The 21,719-nt window shown below is 45.4% G+C and overlaps 1 protein-coding gene across 1 annotated transcript in view; it reads left to right on the forward strand.

Annotated features, from left to right (window-relative positions):
• The window catches only part of Ywhaz (tyrosine 3-monooxygenase/tryptophan 5-monooxygenase activation protein zeta), a 22,311-nt gene extending 616 nt beyond the window's left edge, over positions 1-21,695 (forward strand). Inside the window, exons 2-7 of the mRNA XM_005368119.3 lie at positions 76-269; positions 2,690-2,994; positions 16,916-17,039; positions 17,632-17,795; positions 17,882-17,977; positions 19,742-21,695. Coding sequence (XP_005368176.1) covers positions 2,701-2,994; positions 16,916-17,039; positions 17,632-17,795; positions 17,882-17,977; positions 19,742-19,801 — 738 coding nt within the window. The 5' untranslated portion in view covers positions 76-269; positions 2,690-2,700 and the 3' untranslated portion in view covers positions 19,802-21,695. The remainder of the gene's footprint in view (positions 1-75; positions 270-2,689; positions 2,995-16,915; positions 17,040-17,631; positions 17,796-17,881; positions 17,978-19,741) is intronic.
• Positions 21,696-21,719: the final 24 nt, after the last annotated feature.

Here is a 21,719-nt window from a genome sequence, read left to right on the forward strand (position 1 = left end):
CGGGCGCGCGCCGGGGAGCGGCGGTTGCGCTGGGGCCGGGGAGCTGTGGGCACCAATCAACGGTTGCCATAGCAGCGTTTGACGTCATCGTGCGTGTGGTGCCCCTGCTGCCGGGGCTAGTGATTGGAGGAAACCCCGTGTCTGCGGAGCCGCTGTAGCCTGTGAGCAGCCAGATCAGGGACAGAGTCTCAGCCTCGCCGCCGCCGCCGCCGCCGCCGCCCAGAGACTGCCGAGCCGGGTCCGTGTGCCGCCACCCACTCCGGACACAGGTGAGGAGCCTCCCGAGCTGGCCTCCGCTCCCATCCGCCGCTCGCCCCCCGACCCGACACGGGGCGCCCTGGAGGAGGACCCGGGCGGCGGCTCGTCTCCGGGCCCCGGGCAGGCTCCCTCTGTCGCCCCCGGCCGCTTCCTTCTGCCTTGTCGGGGGATGGTCACCGTCGCCCCATCCTGATCCCCGGGGTGGTGGGGAGGGGTGGCGGAGGAGGTGCCCACGCGTGAGATTTCCCCCCTCCCCGGAGCGAGAGCGACCACAGTCCGCCCCCGCCCGGGGCACCCTGCTTCCGCCCGCGACTGGGACTCGGGGCCGTGGCGCAGGTGAGGCCGTCCGCTCGCTCGCCCTCCCGCTCGCACCCACCCGCGGCGGCGCCCCCTCCCCGCCGCCCCTTCCCCCACCGCGCGGGCGGGAGCAGCCAGGTAGCGCGCGAGGCTCTCGGGTGGGGCTCGCCCGCCGGCGACCCGGGACCCGGCCACCGTGCCCAGAAAAGGACTCTCCGTCGGGTCCGGGAACGCGGTGGGGGAGGGGCGCGGGGTACCCCGGGATGGGTGGGTGGGAGGCGAGCATCCTCGGGAGAGCTGCGGCCCCGGTTGGGGGCTGCGCCCTTCTGGGTGGGGCAGACCCCGCCCCTCCCCCTCCGGCAGCTGTCGGGGGGCTGCGGCCGGGCGGATCCCGACTGTGGGGGGGAACCCGGGGAAGGGAGCGGGGTGTGTCGGCCGCGGTTCCGCTTGTGCGGGCGCCGCTGGCATCGGGGGGCCCCCGGGGAAGGGCGATCGGCTCTTCTCCCCCCCCCTTCATCCGATGGGGCGGGCGCGCGGACCGCTCCTCCCCTCCCTCTGCTCGAGTGGGGGGAGTTCGCAATCGGAGGAGGTTGGGCTCCTTGACACAGTTCCGCCATGACAAAGAGAGCCGGGGACTAGCGCGGAGGCGCCGGGCTGGGCGGAGCCAAGGAGGGGAGGTGGCAGCGGAGGGCGCGGACGCGGGGACCAGCGCTTTCGGTTCGCCCCACCCGCCGGCCGCGGGCAGCCAAGGGTTAAGTGGGTGCGGCAAGCAGTCCAGCAGTCGAGGGGCGAGGCCCGGCAGCACCCGTTTTCCTGTGAGAAACCTAATCCACTTCCCCTTATACGGGGAGCTCGGCCGGGGAACGTTTGTCCTGGGCTTACATCATTTTTTCTATTGGAAGCCGCTTTAGCCAGAGACCATGTCTGATGTTAGATTTCCAGATCCCAGGAGAAGTGTGGGTTACCAAACTTTAAATAGTTAATGCTCTGAAGGTGCCGTGTCTCTAATTTACCTTAGCCCAACGCTTGTTTCAGTTGAGGCTACTTCTCATTGATAACCAAAAAAAGGAGTTGCTTTTTGGAAAGGTGAAGGGAAGGATGTGATGGTCGCCACGGTGGGTGTCAGGGACTTCTGCGGACTTTAGCAGTGCATTCAGCTTGTGACGTTCATTAAAATTTATTTTGTGGGATCACTGATTTGACATCGTTCAAGAAAAAAATGAGCAGAAATAAACTGAAATCTAGGTAATTATAAAACGAATGAAAGAAAATTAACTGAGGAAATGGTAGGAACAGCTAATAAATCGTGACTGCTAGAAATGAAGGGATTCTACCTCTGACTGCATTAATGACACTGATCCTCCCCTGTCTTAGCTGTTTATTCATGCTCACAGTAGCAATCCGTTACGGGAGTTTGCTACATAAGTGCATATAACGAATGCCATATACATCCAAATAAATGGATTTGGTCTTGGGGTTGGTGATCCCTATATGGTTTTATATTCAAGAGATCTTAAGCGGCAATTAGTCATTTTCTTGATAATTTTTATTCTATGATACCTGGTAAATGTTATAAGTGTAGTAAATTGGGGTTGGGGCAAATGCTAAGTAAAATTTAATCACCCCTGATAAGAGCAAAATAACTGAATTACATCACGGTGACACGACTCATAATTCTAGAAACTAATGGTCTTTATAGGTATCTTAGGTCTGGTGTGTACACACACACACACAAGGGGGGGACCCAAGCTGCTTAAGTGCTGATTGTTTAGTGGTATTGGGATCAAGTTGAACTTTTAACCAAGGAAAATGGGGGGGGGGTCCTTTTTTGTTGTTTAATTTGCTTTTTAAGAAAATAAATTTATTGACTGCATGGCAGGGACAGCACTGCCCTAGGCTAAGGGTGGTTTTTGAGCCGCTCATGTGCCCATAGGTTTCGATCTTAACTGAAGCTGGGATCTTGTGAAGAGCTTACTAACCTACTGTTAATATGCAGAGTGTGCTCATTTTGGGGTTGATTGGGGGGATCTTTCAACATCTCTAGACTTTTGAGATACTTGTATACATTTTTAGAACAGGTACAACGAGCTTCTCTAATAGTAATTTCTGAATATTCCTTTTCTTCCCTTTGCAGAATATCCAGTTATGGATAAAAATGAGCTGGTGCAGAAGGCCAAGCTGGCCGAGCAGGCTGAGCGATACGATGACATGGCAGCCTGCATGAAGTCTGTGACTGAGCAGGGAGCTGAGCTATCCAACGAGGAGAGGAATCTTCTCTCTGTTGCTTACAAAAATGTTGTAGGAGCCCGCAGGTCATCTTGGAGGGTCGTCTCGAGTATCAAGCAGAAGACAGAAGGTGCGGAGAAAAAGCAGCAGATGGCCCGGGAGTACCGAGAGAAGATCGAGACGGAGCTGAGGGACATCTGCAATGACGTGCTGGTGAGAAGCCTTGCTTTAGCTTCTGTAATGAACTCGAGTACACGCACACACCGTTAGAGATTGCCCACGTGGGCCAGTTGTAGATTTCTGTAAGATGAGACAAACCATTCCACTCGTGGTTTGTGTTCCTGTAGTGAGGTGCTAATAGTCACATGTGTGTGTGGTGAGCACAGGAATTACATCCTCGTCGTATGTAAGGAGTGTGGTAGACTCACAGACAGGCTGTGCAGAAAGCCAGTTGGCAGGTGCTCACCTGCCTTTATGTTAAGTCATTGACAAACAATGCAAGGCAGTTATGTCTAAGTGTGTGGAACCTACTGTGTTGAAAAACTGCTCGAGCTAAGGGAATTGAACATTGCATTTGTGTATATTTCCTATTTTAAAGTAATGTTCTTCTTTCTTTGATTCAAAAAATTGAGATAATCTAATAGAAAACGAACCAATTAAATTTCTGGGGCAGGACCCATTTTCTGACCCAGGATAAGGTTTAGCTTTAAACCTCATGTAGGTCCTACTGTCTGAGTCTCCTAAATGCTTAACAGCTGGCAGCTAGGATTCCTTTAAGACAGTCTTCTTTGACAGAAAAGCTTGATTCCTAAATTGTACTTTTTAAAAAAATTGAATTTTTAAAAAAATTAAAGATTGAATCCATTTTAAGATTTAAAAAAAAAATGTGACACCAGGCAGTGGTGGTGCTTTAACCCCATACTTGAGGTACAGGCTGGTGGATCTCAGTGAGTTCCAGGATAGCCAGGACTGTCACAGAGAAACCCTGTCTTAAAAAAACAAAAGAGTTGGGCGGTGGTGGCACACGCCTTTAATCCCAGCACTTGGGAGGCAGAGGCAGGCGGATCTCTGTGAGTTTGAGACCAGCCTGGTCTACATGAGCTAGTTCCTGGACAGGCTCCAAAACCACAGAGAAACCCTGTCTCGAAAAACAAACAAACAAAAAAAAAACAAAAGAAAAAGAAGAAACAAAAGAAAAGGCTGTGAAATCATAGTCTTAAGTAGTTTTTTCTTTGGGTCCATTTTTATTTGTTCAGGGGATTTCATAACTGCTACTTTTCCAAAGTTGTAAAGTGCAATATTGAAGGCAAACAATTTATATATATTAAAATTAGGAAATTAAGAGCGTTTAGAATATGGAAAAACATCTATTTCATAATAAAAACTGTTGGGTTTGTTTCTGCTTTCCTTGCTAATTTATATATCACTTGGTTTATTATTAAGTCCTTGTGGGTTTTGTGGGGTTTTTATCCTCCCAAGTACTGGTTTCTACTTTGGTTTCAAAGGGTATATATATATTTTTTCTTTAAAGATTATTTATTATATGTGCAACATTCTGCCTCCATGTATGCCCGCACGCCAGAGGAGGGCACCAGATCTCATTACAGATGGTTGTGAACCACCATGTGGTTGCTGGGAATTGAACTCAGGACCTCTGGAAGAGCAGCCAGTGCTCTTAACCACTGAGCCATCTCTCCAGCCCCTCAAAGGGTATATTTAACAGATGAAATTTCTCCTAAAGAAAAAACATTTTAAGGATAAAAGGGACATGCTACATTTATGTTCTGTGAGCTTGTTTGAGACTCCAGGTAGGTGTTCGAGTATTTTCCTAAGGAAAGACTAGCAGCTTCAACTGTGTCCTCTGGGGCAGGGTGGGTCAGTTATCTGTTAACGCCTCCTCAGGGCTATGCCAAGAGTGTGCCTCCTTTAGGAGGGTGCGAGCTTTCACAAGGCCTAAATGAAGTTTTACCTTGAGAGCTTAATTTCTTCTTGCAAGTGGCTCAGAGAATTATAAACAAGCTTTTACTTCTAGTAAACTCGAGCTCTGGTTGTAACGCACATGCTCAAATATTGTTTAACGGTTTCTGGGGACGAGGACAGGAGGTCAGCAGTGCTGTTGGTGTTTCAGTTGGAGAAGGCTCAGGAAATACCTCCATTAAAAGTGGACTTCTAGGTGTTAGAGAGAGGTGATGCCTTCTTAGAAATAATTTTCATATAATTCCTTCCTCCTTTCTAGTAAAATAGAGTAATATATAGCTGATACTTCTCTCAGGAAAAATAAGTACATCATTGTGCTTTATGAGTCATGGGTGTGGTTTCTCTCTGAGAAAGGTGAGCCACTAATCTTGCTGATTCCTGCTACTGGCTGGTGGGTAGCGTCAGTGCTGAGCACAGCTTATGTGCTGCTCATCACCTGCCTCGTGTTAGCTGAGGAGAAGCCTTTCTAGCTGTCAGCCACCTGTTCTGACTGTGTGCACTGTCAGACACTTCATGTGAACCACAGGAGGGGATGTGTTACCACACACAGAATTAGTCGTCAGTGTCTCTGTCAAACACTGGTGTTTTCCTCACATAGGATGTTTTCTTTCTTGTACTATTAAGTAGAGTCTGCATGCAGTATTGAATCTGGTGTATTCCTTTCTTTTTAGATGCTTAGTCCAAACTCTTGGTGAGAGGACCCCACACTAGAGATAAGTAAGCTAGAGCCCCAGCTAGGTCAGTTTGTGTAGTCAGAATAAATGAGTTACTATACTAGAGAGTCATTCAGACTTTAGTATGTGTTGTGATGTGGAAAAACCTAAGTTCTTTTAACAATTTAACAGTGTGGGACCTTGAGTCCTTCTAAGAAAACTGAATTCAATTCATAGGAATAGTGGGGCTGTTTTTATCTCCAGCCCTCAGAATTACTATTTATTAATTAGTGGAGGAACAAGATAAAACCAGGCAGCTTTATGTCAGTGTGTGTCTTGGACTTTAAAACTTGCTTTGTAGTCTTGGTTTTTAGCTGAAAATCTCTAGGTGACACCTTTTGAAATTAAGGACTCCAGAATTTTTACAATGGTTGGAACCCATATTTACTGCTTTCTAGATAGTATTTCTACGACTTATTTGTGGCTTGGTGTTGTAACATTCGGAAGAGCTAAGGTGATGGTGTAGGTGCTTCCCAGGAAGAAGTAGTGGAGTAATTAGGAAGCGCCTTCCTAGGGTGATTGAGTCAGTTTTCTTAAGGGATAGCATTCAGTGAGGGGTTTTACGTAGATCGGAGTCTGAGGTAAAGAGAAGATGGGGTGAAGGAAAGAGTGGGAAGGTGGTGCTGGTTTGAACAACCAGTGACCTGACCAGAACAGCACGTTACCTACCTGTTCCTTCTTCGTAAGCAGCACTAAGAGGTTAGGGTCGTCTGTGAAACGGGCAGTGTGGACATGCAGAGGACGCGTGGGAAAGCACAGCAGTGGGTGGGGGAGCAAATTCAGGTGAGAGTCAGAATGTGGAATACAGCCCTAGAAGCCACAGTCTGAAGAAGGGTGACTTCTGAAACTGTGAGCCAACCCTTAGAACACATTCTCTTTCTTCGTAGCTTATGCGTTTGAATTGAGGTTGGAAATAAGCTGGGTTAGGGTTTTTCCTTAAGCATGGTCAGTTTATCATTGCCGTACATGATCAGCGTGTCTGTTGGAAGTGGCACTGCAGCTGCTTCCTAACTGGTAACTGATAGTCCAATTGTGTGGTCATAGTTGGCTTTAACCGTTTGCTTTTCAAGTAAAGCAGACAGGTGTCCAGTTGCCTGGTTTTCAAATGGGATCCAAACCTTTGCTTTTCCTGCATAGCTCAGTTCAGAAATAGTTTTCTTACAGGTCCCATCTTCATAAATTGTATCTTCTATAATAAGATAGTTAAAACAGAACTTAAATTTTTGATAGGCTGTCAGTTCAGAATGTCATTTTTTTTTTCTAATTCTTTAGTTGTCCACGAACATCTTGCCATACTTGTCTTTCATTAGGTACTTACTGTTTAGTAATCATGGCAAGTATAATGGCGTGACTGACAGGAATTTAGCAGTAAGTACTGGGTTCGTTCTTGATAAGCTTATGATTGCTTTTAGAAACCAAGGGGCAGTGGAGTAGTTGGTAAGCCTAGCTTGTCTCTGACACTTTATCCGAGTTTTGGGCATTGATGTTTGTGATGAAAACAATGTAACCAATTAAGTAATGCCAAATTAGTGACAGATGAAGTGAAGAACGTCTCATTTTGTACAAACAAAACCCCTTTCAATAATTTCTCCCAGAGAAGGAGCTAGGAAGAGAAGTGGGCACTGATCAAATCTTGAAAGATATATTATAATGTTATGTAGGATTGAGGACGTCAGAGGTCGTGGAAAACAAAGAAAATGACACAAGCTTTGCCTGTGGGAAGTAGGCAAAAATGTGACAAGAGTTGTCTTATAAAAAAATTTAGGACTTGGGGAGTCAGGCAGACTGAGTAGCCCAGGCTCCATAGTGAAATCCATTCTCAAGAACACCCCCCCCCCCAAAAAAAAAAGGGAAATGTAAAGAAACTGTTGCTTTTCTCATTGCAACTTTGGGGCAGGAAAGGAGGGTTATTGGGGCTCAACCATTTAAGGGTGTGGTCCATTATGGTGGAAGGAAAGCAGGGTTTTGGGGCTTAGCCATTTAAGGGTGTGGTCCACTATGGAGGCAGGCCAGCAAAGCTGCTAGTCTGGCCCTCATGGGATGGCGATGCTGCCCACATTGATGTAGGTCTTCCCTGTTCAGTTTAAACCTGAAAACGGTGGACACACCTCCAGAGCAACGCAGGGAGGAAGGAAAGGCTTTATTTGAAGACTTTCGCTGGAGTCAGAAGCTGATCACTGACTTGCTCAGACTACTACTGTCTTACTGTCTTAGAGAACGGTGTTCTCCACCTTCCACACGCTGCACCCCTCATGTTTCATGTTACAGTGACCTCCACCCATTTTGTTACTTACTTCAGAATGGTAATTTTGCCACCACTATGAATCAGAATGTAAATATTTGTGTTTTCCAGTAGTCTTAAACAACTGTTGTGAAGGGGCCCTTTGCCCAAGGGGTCACGGCCCACAGACTGAGAACCACCGCTTATAGACCCTAGAATCACCAGCCTGGATACCACCACCCAGAATGGGCTGGGCCCTCCCCTGTCAACCACTAATTAAGAAAATGTGCTCCCGCTGGGTCTTAAAGTGGCATTTAGCTTATGAGAAGTTTATATAAAATTAGTTGGGACAGTTGGTCCCTTGTCAGCTTGAGACACAATCATTGTTGAGCTGTACCCTTCCTTTGTGATCACGTGAATAGCAACATTGCATCATAAACATTTCAAGTTTTTAAAGTCCCACCATCTTTAAAATTCAGTCTTTTAAAATCTGAAATCTTTGTAAAATTCCAGAATCTGTAATTTTAACTGTAGGTTCCTGTAAAGTAAAAAAAAAAAAAAAATAAGCTGAATTTCTTTTAAGAAGGAAGGGCCAGAGCACAGTCACAGTCGAACCAAAACCAACCCCGAAGTATAAATAAGGCAGTGCCTAACACCTAGGATTCACTCACCATCTCTGGGGCTCCCCGAGGTGGCTCCACCCTCTCGTGCACACACAGCCTGTCTCCTGTTGCTGTCCTTGGTGGTTATTCTGTGGTGCTGGCATCTCCAGAGCACTGGGGGCTGCTACAGTTGGACTGCACTTGCACCTCTCCTGGGCTCCTCACGCTCTCTGCCTCAGCTTCTCTACATGACCCCTTAAACTGCTGCTGAGGCTGCCCCTTCCCCGACGGCTTCTCATTATGCCAAACTTCAGCTGCTCTCCGTGGTTCTTTCAAAGTCAGTACCACCTAGGTGACTCTTGAACTGCCGGATTCGGCAGCCACCTGGTCCTGCCTCAAGGACTGCCTCTGGAGCACAGCTTCCGAGGGCCCTAGTTATTCCACCCCAGTGATGCTGCTGGTCTCTTGTTACCACAGCTGACCTGAACCACACAATTTTAATTTACAGTAGCAACGTACAGTGCCCCCAGTATTCTTGATGTAACGCTGGACCCTTACAAGCCAGGCCTCCACCATCTACATCTCTCTCAACAGTTTTCTTCCCAGTTCCCATCTCACCCAGCTTTGAACACTGGGAGCGTTTCGCTTTAAGAGTTCCAAAGTCCTTCCGCAGTTCTCCCCAAAACAACCCGGTCAGGTCTGTCACAGAAATATCCTTATTCCGGTATCAGTTTCTGCCCTAGTTAAGGTTACTGTTGCTAGGATGAAACACCATGACCAGAAGAACTTACAGAGGGAAGGGTGCTTGGCTTACACTCCCACATTGAAGGAAGTCTGCACAGGAACCATGGCAGGAACCTGGTGTGGGAGCTGATGCAGAGGCCATGGAGGGAGCTGCTTCCTGGCCTGCTCACCGGCTTTCTTATAGAACCCAAACACCAGCCCAGGGATAGTACCACCCACAATAAACTGGACCCTCCCCCATCAATCACTAATCAGAAAAATGCCCTACAAGCTTGCCTACAGCCCAGCCTTAACAAAGACATTTTTTTAGTTGAGGGTCCCTCAGATGATCTGTTTGTGTCGAGTTGATAACATTTTTTATTTTCTCCTTCTGCTCTTTAATAATAATTTATATACTCATGTTACTTATGCAGAACTAGATTTGACTGCTGGGGCATCTTTAACCTATGAAAGAGACAGGATTTTTTTTCGTCATGAACATAGTACATATTCTAATGTTTTGAGTGGTTAGCACATAGAGAGCATAGTTAGAATATAGCTAGGCCTTTGTGTTATTGACAGTACTGAATATCATACATTTTAGTTCTAGAAAAGAGATGATTTGGGGCATATTTATGCTGAAATGTCGGGTATTAGAGTCAAAGTTAAGAGTGTTCTAATGTCAAATTATAGTAAGCTTCTTGTTTCTCTTAAGATGCTTGGGATCCTACTGTGTCTTCCATCTTCATCCCTGTAGCCTTTCTGTACTATGACAGTTTCACGTTAAGGGTAAACAGAGCTCATGTTTGCAGGGAGGGGTCTTAGGACAGCTGTCTCTGCTTGAAGCCAGGCTCCCAGTCCTCCTGCTGCTAGTCCTCCGCTGCTGGCTTGCTCCAGCCACACTGGTTCCTATAGGACGCTCCGCTGGGCTGCCCTCTTACACACAGAGGATGATGTTGCTAAGTTGTAAATTTGCTGCATTGTCAGAATTTTATTACATTTTCAATCTCAGTTTCTGTGTGTGTTGCCGTAATACTTTAGGAAGTCAGGACAACTGGAATAGTTTGTGCTCCCTTAAAGTCACATGATCAGGCTTGGCCTCTAGTGCTTAGAGCCGTCTCACTGACCCTAACATCATAGATTGTTTTTTCAGCCAAGCCTGGCTGTCTCTGGTTGACCTTGGAGTCTGCAGCTGCCGCTTAAAAGTTTGTGTACACTGTACCCCATCCTTGTCTGAGCTTAATGGACAAAAACAAAATAGATCTTTTTTTTTTAAGATTTTTATTATTTTATATGTATGGTTGTTTTTCCAGTCTACCTCTGTACCCTATGTGTGTCTGATCAGAGTTTCAAGAAGAGAGTGTTGGATCCCTTGGGACTGGAGTTATGTACTCCAGTTGTGGGTTGCCATGTGGGCACTGGGACTGGAAGCCAGGTCCCCTTGGCCACTGAGCTTCTCTGTCTCTCTCTCTCTCTCTGTCTGGCCACTGACAAGACCCATGTACTGCTATGGCTCGTCATTGACTTGGACTTGAGACTTTGATTGTCTGTTCTCAGTACTGTTAAGTACATTTCTTACCGTAATGGTTACAAAGCTTTTCCTTCTGCACATTTGTTCATCTTTGCCAAAACCCCATACAGCCTTGTTAGCTTCAGTTGTCACTGCTCCTGAGGCCAGGATTGCAGTTCTCGTAGCCTGAGAGCCTCTGGTTTCTTACTCTGATTCCCTACCATCCACACCACAGACACCCGGAGATAGACTTTGGGAAAATGGTCAGAAATCTTGGGGGTCCAGGAGGAGGGATAGGTGTTGAGTAGCTCCTCAGGCTTAGCTTCCTAGGCCGTTCTAAGTAACACTGCTTTTGTGAGAAAGACTTTCAGCTGGGAGATGGCTCAGTGGTGGAGAGCCATTGGCTGCTCTCACCATGTTCCTTTGGGTTTCTTTACTGTTGCCTTCATGGTGGCTCAGAGCTGTCTGTAATTCTAGTCCCAGGCGTTCTGAAACCTTTTTCTAGCCACTGTTGGCATCAAGTGTACACATGGGGCACAGACAAACATGCAGGTAGAACATCTATATTCAAAAAAGTAAATTAAAAATACTAATAAACATGGATGCTGAGTTTACAGCGACATATGTGGGGCACATGTCACCCAGAGGCTCGGATTGAAGCTCTCCGGAATTGTTCATGCGACGGTAGAGTTGACAGTTGAGATGAGCAACGTGGTTGTGTTTAAGCTTGCTGTATTTATCAGAACCGTGCTCCTTGTAGGAATGGCGTTTCCTCCAGCTGTCCGTAGTTCTCTCCTGGGGATCACCACCAGAGTGGTTCTTTAACCTAGCACGAGGATAATGATCTGCGATTCTGCCTTAATTTCTGTGATTCTGTATACATTTCTATGATAAGGGCTGACTAAATTGGGACAGGTTATGCAGATTTAACTGACCTACAGTTAATATTTATTGACCCATTGTGTAAACCCTACATCCTGGAAAAAGGCTTGGCTTGTCTGGACAAAGTGGAGAGGATGTGAGTAAGGCAGGGAGCTGCTCCAGCATGCTTTGAAGGAGCTGATAGGGAGCCCTGCTGCCCTGATGACTGGGGTGCCACTCACTGGGTGAGGGGAGGGGCTTGTGTAGCGGGCATGGAGCCCTGGTTTATCCTCAGCACAGCCTAATTGATACGGTGGTGCCGTGTGGGATATTTGTGCACTGCATGAAAATGCATTGCCGTGTTTATTGTAAAAAGTGCTAAACGGCCAATAGCTAGGCAGGAGGTAGAGGCTGGCTTCTTGGAGAGAGAGAACTGGGAACAAGCCATAGGCCAAGCTGTCATAGTGGGTCTCTGTGTCATTATTATGAGCTGGCTGGCGGGACAGAGAAAGACTCGCCAGTGGCGTGTGCCTGTAGTCCTAGCGCTCATCTTAGGGCTAGAAGTTGAAGAACACCTTGCACTACATAGCTCGTTCAAGACTAGAGAGACTGTCTCAAGGAAAAATAAATAAATAAAAACCCTATGTTAGGTACTATTCCTGTAATCCCAGTACCCCAAGCAGGAAGATAACCAATTGGAGGTCAATTTGGGCTGTGTGTGATTCAGATCTTGGCTTTGAAAGTAAAACTGTAGAAGGAATATCTGAGACAAACACTTGTGGCGGTGCTGGAAGGAAGCCTGTCGCTGCCCTGCTGTGTCGGCATGGAGACCGCATGGCATGCCTGTGGTCCAGTGCTTCAAGTTGCTGAAGTGTGGAGCTGCCACAGGGTGGCTAAGACAGTGGTTCCTCCATTGTTTACCCGGGGGCAATAGTTCCTGAACCTGATTTAAAATTCCCTGTTCCCTCAGCGCCCCCCCATTAAAAACCATATAAAATGTATTCTGTCAAGCCTTAAATGAGATACCTTGGTTATTTTTGATAGGAATTAGTTTTGTGGTATTTTAGGGTGACCTTTTACCTTTTCTCAACCCAGGGGATTACTTTATCAAATCTCCTGTTTGCTTAAATAAGTTTGCTGTGTGCTTATTGTCTGAAAGTGCTTTGGTCTCTTCATTCCTGCACATCAGGCTTTTAAAGGCAGGCAACTACTTGAGACCCTCCTCATACAACACTTGGAGTTTACCGTAGGAAGCCAGATACTGATCGGTGGGTAGAAAGCATGTCATCCGGGGAGCTGTGAGGCCCATTAAAATTAGCTCCTGGCACTAACTATCCGCTAACACGTTTGTGTTCCTCACTAGTTGTTAGGTGGAAGCTGTGGAGGTTACAGTGCAGAGGGGCGCTGAAGCCACTTTGGCCACAAGGGGGAGTAGGAGACTAAATTCAAAACAGTGATCTATTAACAACGCATTTATGGCTTAGCTTTTTATTTCAAATTTTAAGAGAGCTAGAAATAATGGAAGTCCTGCAGGTCTACAGACTAAGACTAGAGATGTGAGCTTGTGCTGTGCTTGGAAATCAGACTGTCTGTTCGGAGGATATTTTAGTAAAGTTAGTTTAGCTACATTTAAGTTTTAGTTTATTAGCTTTGGGGATTTTTTGGGGTTTTTTTTTTTTTGGTGTTTTGTTATTATATATAAGATTAAAGTCTTGTGTAGCCCACCCTGGCCTTGAAATCCTGGTGCTCCCGTCTCTTAAGTGTTAGTACTTACGCATCCAGTTTTTGTTTTTGAAATAAGGTATAATTCATAGCAAAATGCAGGCTGGCCTCAAACTTGGGGTATTCTGCTCCCTGGTTCTAGGGTTATAGAAACGAGCATCAACCCTAGCTTAGGGCTTGTTCTCGTTAATGGTATTTTAGGTGGAGTACCATTGTGGTCATTAAATTTCACATGGCCAATCCCTGAAATCCTCTCAGGACTAAGTGAGAACGTCTCTCCCAAATCTCCTATTTACAAACCCACCATGACTGTTCTGAATACTGAAATAATGAGCTCAGTGAGGAAATGAACCCAAAGTGTAGAGCAGTATTGGAAGGGAAGGCAGAGCACACTGCTGTGCCATCTTCTAGACGCTCTCACTCCGTTCAGGGGTTTCTCTTCTAAAGGAAAGCTTCTGATCGCCTTTGTGTGAGGCGCACAGGGACACAGGACGTGGGGCTGGGAATCATGCTGCCAGCCTTGCCACAAAGGCCTTTATCCAATGAGCCTCTTAACTCCTGTTCTTTTTTTCTTTAAAGTATGAGTGTTTTGCTCAATTGTATGTCTGTGTGCTGAATGCATACCTGGTATCTTTGAAGCCATCCCCAGAAACTGGAGTTAGAAATGGTTGTGAACCGTTTTGCAGGTTGTTCCTGGATTTGGTTTGTATTTGTAGCTCGTTTGGGACAGGAGTTGGTGTTTCAGTCAGACTTGGAAGGCACGTGCTGATGTCCAGTTGCTGTGCTAATACCTTGATCTGTTTGTCCAATGCTTTTGGATTTTTTAAGGGTAAAATTTGTGATTACTGTTGTTAAAAGTTGTTATGTTCTAAGTGTTTTTGCTTTTAAGAAGGGGGAGTGCTCTTGAATTTCAAGGACATGTGAGGGCTAGGGATAGATTGAGAACATTTGATGTATTAGAGACACATTCTTGGAATCAAATGAGAAAGACTTGACATTAATATTGTAATCAACAAGAAGATTGGAGCGCAGACTTGTGTCATAATTGTGAGTTAGTGATAGTTAAAGCCAAACCTGGTTCTCCTGCTCTGACAAGCTTTCCTGCCTCGTACTGTCCACCTCTGGCCTTTGCTGCTGTTCTCGGTCTAGAAAGTAATTTTCCTAGTATCGTACAAGTGGGGTAGCTTAGTCTGGTACATTGCTGCTGCTTGTGAAAATGTTGGTTTGTGCTTACTCTGACACCCAACCCTTTGTCGTCTTAATTGAGCCTGTGGGTTTCCAGAGACATGGAATTTTCTCCTGGGAAAACATCCATTAGTCATCTGGCGGTGTCAGCCTCGGTCTCTGTTAATTGTTTAAGAGTTAAATGGTGAAATGGCGAGCTTAGTTTATTTATAATTACGTGAGAGATAAGTCTGCGGTGCTAAGGTAGTAAAAATTGCTCCACTCAAAGTTGTTCTAAAGTTCTCATTTTTATTTAAATTAATCTGCTGAAATTACACATTGTAATTCAGTCAAAATATAATATTGAGTGTCTTAGATGCAGACAGCATGGTAGGTTTGTTGTTGAGTTTAGAGCCCGTTGTTGTAACTGAGGTGGAGGCAAAATTGCTCAAGTCCATGAGTTCCAGTCCCAGTGTGGACAGTGTCAAGGTTCTAGCTTAGAAAATAGTGTGTGAGAAGTTAAATGATAATTGTACCTGCTCTGAGAGAACGTGAAAACCCCAGCCTGCTCTTTTCTGTATTTTCTAGTTTATTTTAGGCTTGAATCTTGGTGTATGTGTCGTGTTCTATAGTGTAATGTTGTCTAGTCCCCTGTTGTCAAGGAGAGTGTATTTTCTTGTTTTCCTTAAACTAAGACTCCTGGAAGTAGACACTGCAGGTAAAATGTAAGCACATATAAAATGAACTCGAGGAAGAATGTGGTGTTAGTATTGAAGTGTCTTAACACAGGTAATAGTTTCCTGTCCTGAGGTGGGGTGGACGGAAATGCAGTTGCTGGATCTTTAAGATGAGCAGTGTAGCTCATGCTCCGTGAAGGGAGCGGATCTTGAAAGACACGTGTGCAGGCGCATGTTAGTCATTTTTGCAGTGTTGTCATGACAGTCATTGTTGCCTGCCTGTTTTATGTGGGTGGGCGTTTTGTCTGTATACGTTTGTGCACATTGCACACTCCTGGTGTCCTTGAAGGGCAGAAAAGGAATGGTGCCAAATCCCTTGACACTCAAGTTACAGGTAACTAAGCCACCATGTGGGTGCTGGGAACTGCTATTTTGACACCAGCTCTTGCTGTCTAAGGAAATACCTGCTTACCAGACAGCAGAGCAAGGAGGGAACGTCCCGGGGCCATGGTACGCTTTGCTGTGCTCACAGGCTTGAGTTAACAAAGATTGTGTCATCCATGGAGATAGAAAAGCCCTGGTATTGGCAGCGTTTTCTGTGAGGAGGAGTGAGAAATGCAGGCGTCTGTCCGCGTGCACAGACACCAGGCCCCCCAGTGCCTGCTGCTGTCCGTTGTGAATTGTAGGTGTCTCTCAGATGTTTGGGACCGTGGTTATGTCTGGAAAGGACGGGTGCGACTTGTGCATCAGACTGGCTGCTTTTTTCCGTGGGACCCTCCTTTTATTCAGACGGCGAGCTGTGGTTATTCAGATGGGTAGACACTGACAGTTAATGCAGTGAGTCAGTCAGTCCATCACTTCAAGGAAAACGCTGTTGTTATGGTGATAAATGAGAACCAGGAAAACTAATCTTGTGTTCCAACAATTCCTTAATGATTGCAGAGCGCTTTGGAGACATAAACGTGAATTGCAGATACTCGGGCTTCATATTGTGTACATATACATCCCTGTGCCTTTGCGGTCACGCCACCCGCCTTCGAAGTCAGGTCTCATTACTCTGATTGATTGCACATTGTATGCGAGCAAAATTTAGGAGATTGCATTGTGTTTCACAGAAGTTCCTATGTGTGTGTGCGCGTGCACACACACGCGCATGTGTTTTCAAAAATCGAACTGCCTGCTTTTTTGCTTTTAAACATCCCTTTATCCTTGGTTCTTACCCTTGCCCACCTGTAGTTGAGTCTTCATTGTAGCTCCCTTGAGTAGATGCCATTGGTGTTTGATAGTTGCCTCTTGTGTTAACCTCATGTTAACAGAGTGTTAACAGTCAGGGTTTAGATTTGAAAAAGACTATGTTGACTTTTAATCTCAAAACCCCAAGTTATCCTTTTGAATTCTGGAGGAGGACTCACTGTCCACTAGTCTGCTTATAGATTGTCCTCATAGGGAATTGAGCTGGTCTGTTTGGGTGATGACAGGGGAGTGTTTCCTATAGCCCAGGCTACCTCCATCAGACCACCTCAGCCTAGGTGCTTTCTGTTTACCGAGGCTGCCCTGTTGAAGGTGTTCTGTTAACTCCCAGTTCCTCAGTGCCTGTCTTGTTAAATGGCTGTAGTCTAGATTTGGTCATGCCAAGTACAGTGTGGTACTGAACTTTGGCTCCTAGTTGCGTTGATGTATCTTGGAATTGCATTCTCTTTTCAGTGGACAGAGCACACTGTTGAGGCAGAGGAAACACGTCATGATAGTCTATAACTGGGGCAGTCCCGGTTTGGGGTCCAGGTGCCTCGTGGCAATCCTCCTGTCCCTTGGGGGGGGGGCAGGGTTATTAGAAAAATGAAGATTTTTGTTTTGAAATCTTTTATATCTTAATCTATAGTGTTTGATTAAGAAATATTCTTAACTTTGCTTTGTAAATGTCATCTTCTTACTATTTCTGGTTTTGTTTTGTTTTCCTTCTGAAGTCTCTTTTGGAAAAGTTCTTGATCCCCAATGCTTCACAAGCCGAAAGCAAAGTCTTCTATTTGAAGATGAAGGGCGACTACTACCGTTACCTGGCTGAGGTTGCTGCTGGCGATGACAAGAAAGGTAACTGGCTGTGTGGACCCTGCCCTGGGAAGTCCACCTTCTCCCTTTTGACGGCCTAGAGCCCTGCAATAGTATTGTATAGAGCTCATTCCTTCTGCTCTAGTTTCTGCCTACATTGGTAAACACCAGAGGTGACATGAGGAAATCCTAGAAGTGCAACATAATGTGATTCCACAATCCCTCAGTATTAGTATTAAAGGGTATATGGGTGTTCGCTTGTGTGTGTCCAGTGCTGGTGGAGGTCAGAGCAGTGCAGTCCCATTCCCTGGGGCTGGAGTTACAGACAGTTGGGAGTTGTCATTAGGGTGTTGGGAATTGAACCCAGGTCCACTGGAAGAGAGCAGTCACTGCTCTTGATCTCGGAGTCATCATTCTACCGGCACCCACACTCTAAGTTGCTTTTCTCTCAACAGTAGCCAGTTGCTAGTATGATCCAGGATACCATTTTGATTTGTTGTTTTAAATTCAATATTTGCTTAAGGTTGTTAGATTTCATCTTTCAGGGGGCACGTATGATGTTAAATGAAAGGTTTGGCTGAGATGAAGATGGAGCCCGGGTGTTGAGAGTGCATTTTACTGTTTGATTTCCCAGGAATTGTGGACCAGTCACAGCAAGCGTACCAAGAAGCGTTTGAGATCAGCAAAAAGGAAATGCAGCCAACGCACCCTATCAGACTGGGTCTGGCCCTGAACTTCTCTGTCTTCTATTATGAGATCCTGAACTCCCCAGAGAAAGCCTGCTCACTTGCAAAAACAGTACGTAGTTCACCTGTTATATGGAAGGAGATGGAGCTGTCTTCATGGCTTGATTACTGAAGTGTGCTTTATTGTTGCAATTTCAGGCTTTTGATGAAGCCATTGCTGAACTTGATACATTAAGTGAAGAGTCCTACAAAGACAGCACGCTAATAATGCAGTTACTGAGAGACAACTTGACAGTAAGTACTGATGGCTTTCGGTGCTGTGTGTGGCCAAAGATTCTGTACTCAGAAATACTTACAACCCTTTAAAATTACTAAATACAGTGTCCCTTACACCACACGAGGAAGAAAACTACCTTACTGAAGACACATTACTGGTATTTTGAGTATTTTGGGTTGGACTTGTATTCTTATAAGTTACTTGTTTCCATTTTCTTTTTCATGCCAGAGTTGTGTGCTTAATCAACACCAGTAAAACTGGATCCAGGGTTCTTGGGGTAGAGAAATAAGGAATTGTACGTTGCAGGCTAGCCTGGACTACATAATGACCACCTGCTTGGAGGGCTACAAAGCAAGATTTTGTCTCAAACAAAACAAAAGTAAACGGGCTGTTTGTGTTGAAGTTGGTTTTCTTTCCTTGAGTTCATGTGTTTGTGTGGCTGACTGGTTTACACGGCAGGAGCTGGGAAGCTTAGGTTCTATACCCTTCCTTCCCAAGCTCTTCCTAGGGAAGGTTGGAGTGACTGCATCCTGTGTGCATCCTTTGAAGATGAGCCCGGTGCCATTATTTTACCCCAAACAAAAACTAACAATTCTTAATACAAATTGAGAATTTATTTCTGTGGTTTTCATTATTTAAATTGGGATTCATATAAGCTTGTGCCTTACAGTTGACTTCTTGGGTTTCCCTTCAGATAGTATTACATTTGAAGTTTCGACGCTTAAGTGTGTGTCAGAGAAAGGGTGGAAATGGGTTTGTCTAGCCTCGTGCTGTCTAGAGACATGCCCTGCCTTCTGTAGCCTCACTTTCTGCTCCAGTCTGCTGCCAGATGGCTAAACTTAGTAAATGCAGTTGGGGTTGTCTACAAAATTAAAAGACAGAAATAAAGAAATAAGGGCTACTGTAACATTGAGGACTTGCTCTGTGTGCTGGAGGTAGAATTTAGGACCTTGTGCATCCTGGGAAAATAATTTACCACTGAGCTGTACCCCCAGCCCAAATGGAAGAAAATATGCGAAATAATGAATCATTTGATTGATTAACTGATTTTTAATAATAAGAATATTTGGAAGATGGAGATGACGCTCCTTGGAAGAGTGTGTGGCCCTGAATTTAATCCTCAGTACTGTTAAAAAATTTTTTTCTTTTCCTTGCCAAGTATCAGTGGGATGCTGAGGCAGGAGAAACACAAATGCTAGGCCAGTCTGAGCAGCATGTAACTGTCAGGTTTTCTTACTTTGAAGTGGGGAGGTGGTATTGAACTTACATCTAATTGTGGGGAGCTCCTGACCTAACACTGATCCATTGCAGCTGCTGTGAGTGCAGCAGTGTGCACCGTCAGGTGGTCGGTCGGCCGCCTCCGCAGCAAGAAGTGTGCTTCATCCTGAGGCATCTCTCCTGTTTCCGATCACAGCCTTTCCGGAAACACTGAAAACCATTGACTTTAGAGTGTTGGGTTTTTTAAAAATTTTAGTAATTGGGGATTTACATTTGTTTTTCTCTTTGAGATTGTGGGGTGAGGGGACACTTGGGTAGGTGCTTCACTCTAGGTTATTGGGATTGGCAAGACTATGGTTTAGGGACCAAGACTGAGATTTTCTTCCTCTTCCCTTGGCTAATAGCTGCTAGTGAAGACAGATGCTGTGAGTCCAGCTGTAGAGCCTGGCCACATGCCAGGACCGAGGCGCGTGTGCAAGAAAGGTTTTTTGTTTGCTTGTGTGGTTTTTGTTTCTCTTTTTTGATCTGAAGAATGCTGAAACCCTCTTTCCCTCTCTTATCAGTTGTGGACATCGGACACCCAAGGAGACGAAGCAGAAGCAGGAGAAGGAGGGGAAAATTAACCGGCCTTCCACCCTTTGTCTGCCTCGTTCTGAAATTTACACAGTAGACCGTTTGTCATCCATGCTGTCCCACAAATAGTTTTTTGTTTACGATTTACGACAGGTTTATGTTACTTCTATTTGAATTTCTATATTTCCCATGTGGTTTTTATGTTTTAATATTAGGGGAGTAGAGCCAGTTAGCTTTAGGGAGTTACTCGTTTTCATCCTGAGGTGGCCAATGTGGGGATGTGGAATTTTTACACGAGTTATACATGTTTGGCATAGTACTTTTGGTACATTGTGGCTTCAGAAGGGCCAGTGTTAAAACTGCTTCCATGTCTAAGCAAAGAAAACTGCCTACATACTGGTTTGTACTGGTGGGGAATAAAAGGGATAATGGGTTCCAGTTACGAGTGTAGTCGTTGTGGGTACTTTAAGGTTTGGAGCACTTGTGAGGCTGTGGTACAGACAGTGTCCCTTGGATACACCTTGGGATCGTGTGTCTGCCTGCGCACTCTCGACCACAGCCCCAGAAGTGGCTCTGGGACAAAGGTGTGACCCAGCTTACTCTGATAAGGGCAGAAACGGTTCACATTCCATTATTTGTAAAGTTACCTGCTGTTTGCTTTCATTATTTTTGCTACACATTTTCTTTGTATTTAAATGTTTAGGCAATCTAAGAACAAATGTAAAAGTGAAGCTGCGGTAATGAATTGCTCGTGTCGGCCGCTCGGTGCCTGAGAAGCACAGTGGTAGACAGATCCCATGTATTTAACTTTTTTTTAGTTTTTTGTTTTTTGCTTTTGTGATTTTTTTTCTTTTTTTGATACTTGCCTAACATGCACATGCTGTAAAAATAGTTAACAGGGAAGTGACTGATGACGGCTAGCTGTGTTTTCGTGTCTTAGGAGATTCTCATGAGCACCCCAAGCATAATTGTTAAGAACACATGTATTAAAGTTCATGGAAGTGGAATAAAAGTTTTATGAATGGATTTTTCAACTACTTTTCTCTACAGCTTTTCATGTAAATTAGTCTTGGTTTTGAGACTTCTAAAGGAAATTGTCTCCTTGTTCCCTCTTGGCAGCTAATGGGCTTTAACCAATTTTGAAGGCAAAATTTATCAACAACCACAGAAACGCTACTGTAACTACCTTTCTCGACCATATTCCCTTACTTTCCCCCTTACTCCCTTTCAAAATTGAAGTGGACTTTTTATTTTTTCTGGGTGCTGGGTGGGGAGGTTGATTGGCAAAGGTAATGTGTTCCATTTGAAACTTTGGTCTACGGCGTTTTCTAATTTAAGAAGCCACAATGTTCTTGGCCCATTGTGACACTGGGCAGCATTAACTGTTAAGTTCTGTGCTTCCAAATCGCTGTTGGTTTTTAAGAATTTCTTGATGCTCTTGCAGCCTGCCCTTCATTTCTACTGTCAGGTGCACAGGATCACTTCTGTTGGCTGTCTTGGCACCCACCATTCCGACTTGTTGGCCGTGTATTTGGGGAAAGGCCGCATGATCTCTCTGGCTCCACTCAGTGTCTAAGATCCCCGCTTCCTCTGCTTGCATCCCACAGCCTCCCCTCATCCTCTTTCCTACAGCCCAGCTCTCCTTGGTTGAGCTTGTGTTTATCTCCCTGGGAACCCCACCCTGAATGGTCTGTCCCGTCTCCCTTTAAAGCCCTCCCTCCTCCTTTCCTCCAGTAAAGATGGGGCTAAGTCACACCCAAAGCTCACACGTACCGAGTATTTCCTCACTACTTTACAGAAAACACCAAACAAAAATGCCATTTTAAAAGAGGTGTATTTTTTTTTCTTTTAGAATGTAAGCTCCTCAAGAGCAGGGACAATGTTTTCTGTATGTTCTATTGTGCCTAGTACACTGTAAATGCTCAATAAATATTGATGATGGGAGGCAGTGAGTCTCAATGATGAGGG

This window comes from Microtus ochrogaster, unplaced genomic scaffold, assembly GCF_000317375.1.
Source record: "Microtus ochrogaster isolate Prairie Vole_2 unplaced genomic scaffold, MicOch1.0 UNK29, whole genome shotgun sequence".
Classification (NCBI taxonomy): Eukaryota; Metazoa; Chordata; class Mammalia; order Rodentia; family Cricetidae; genus Microtus; species Microtus ochrogaster.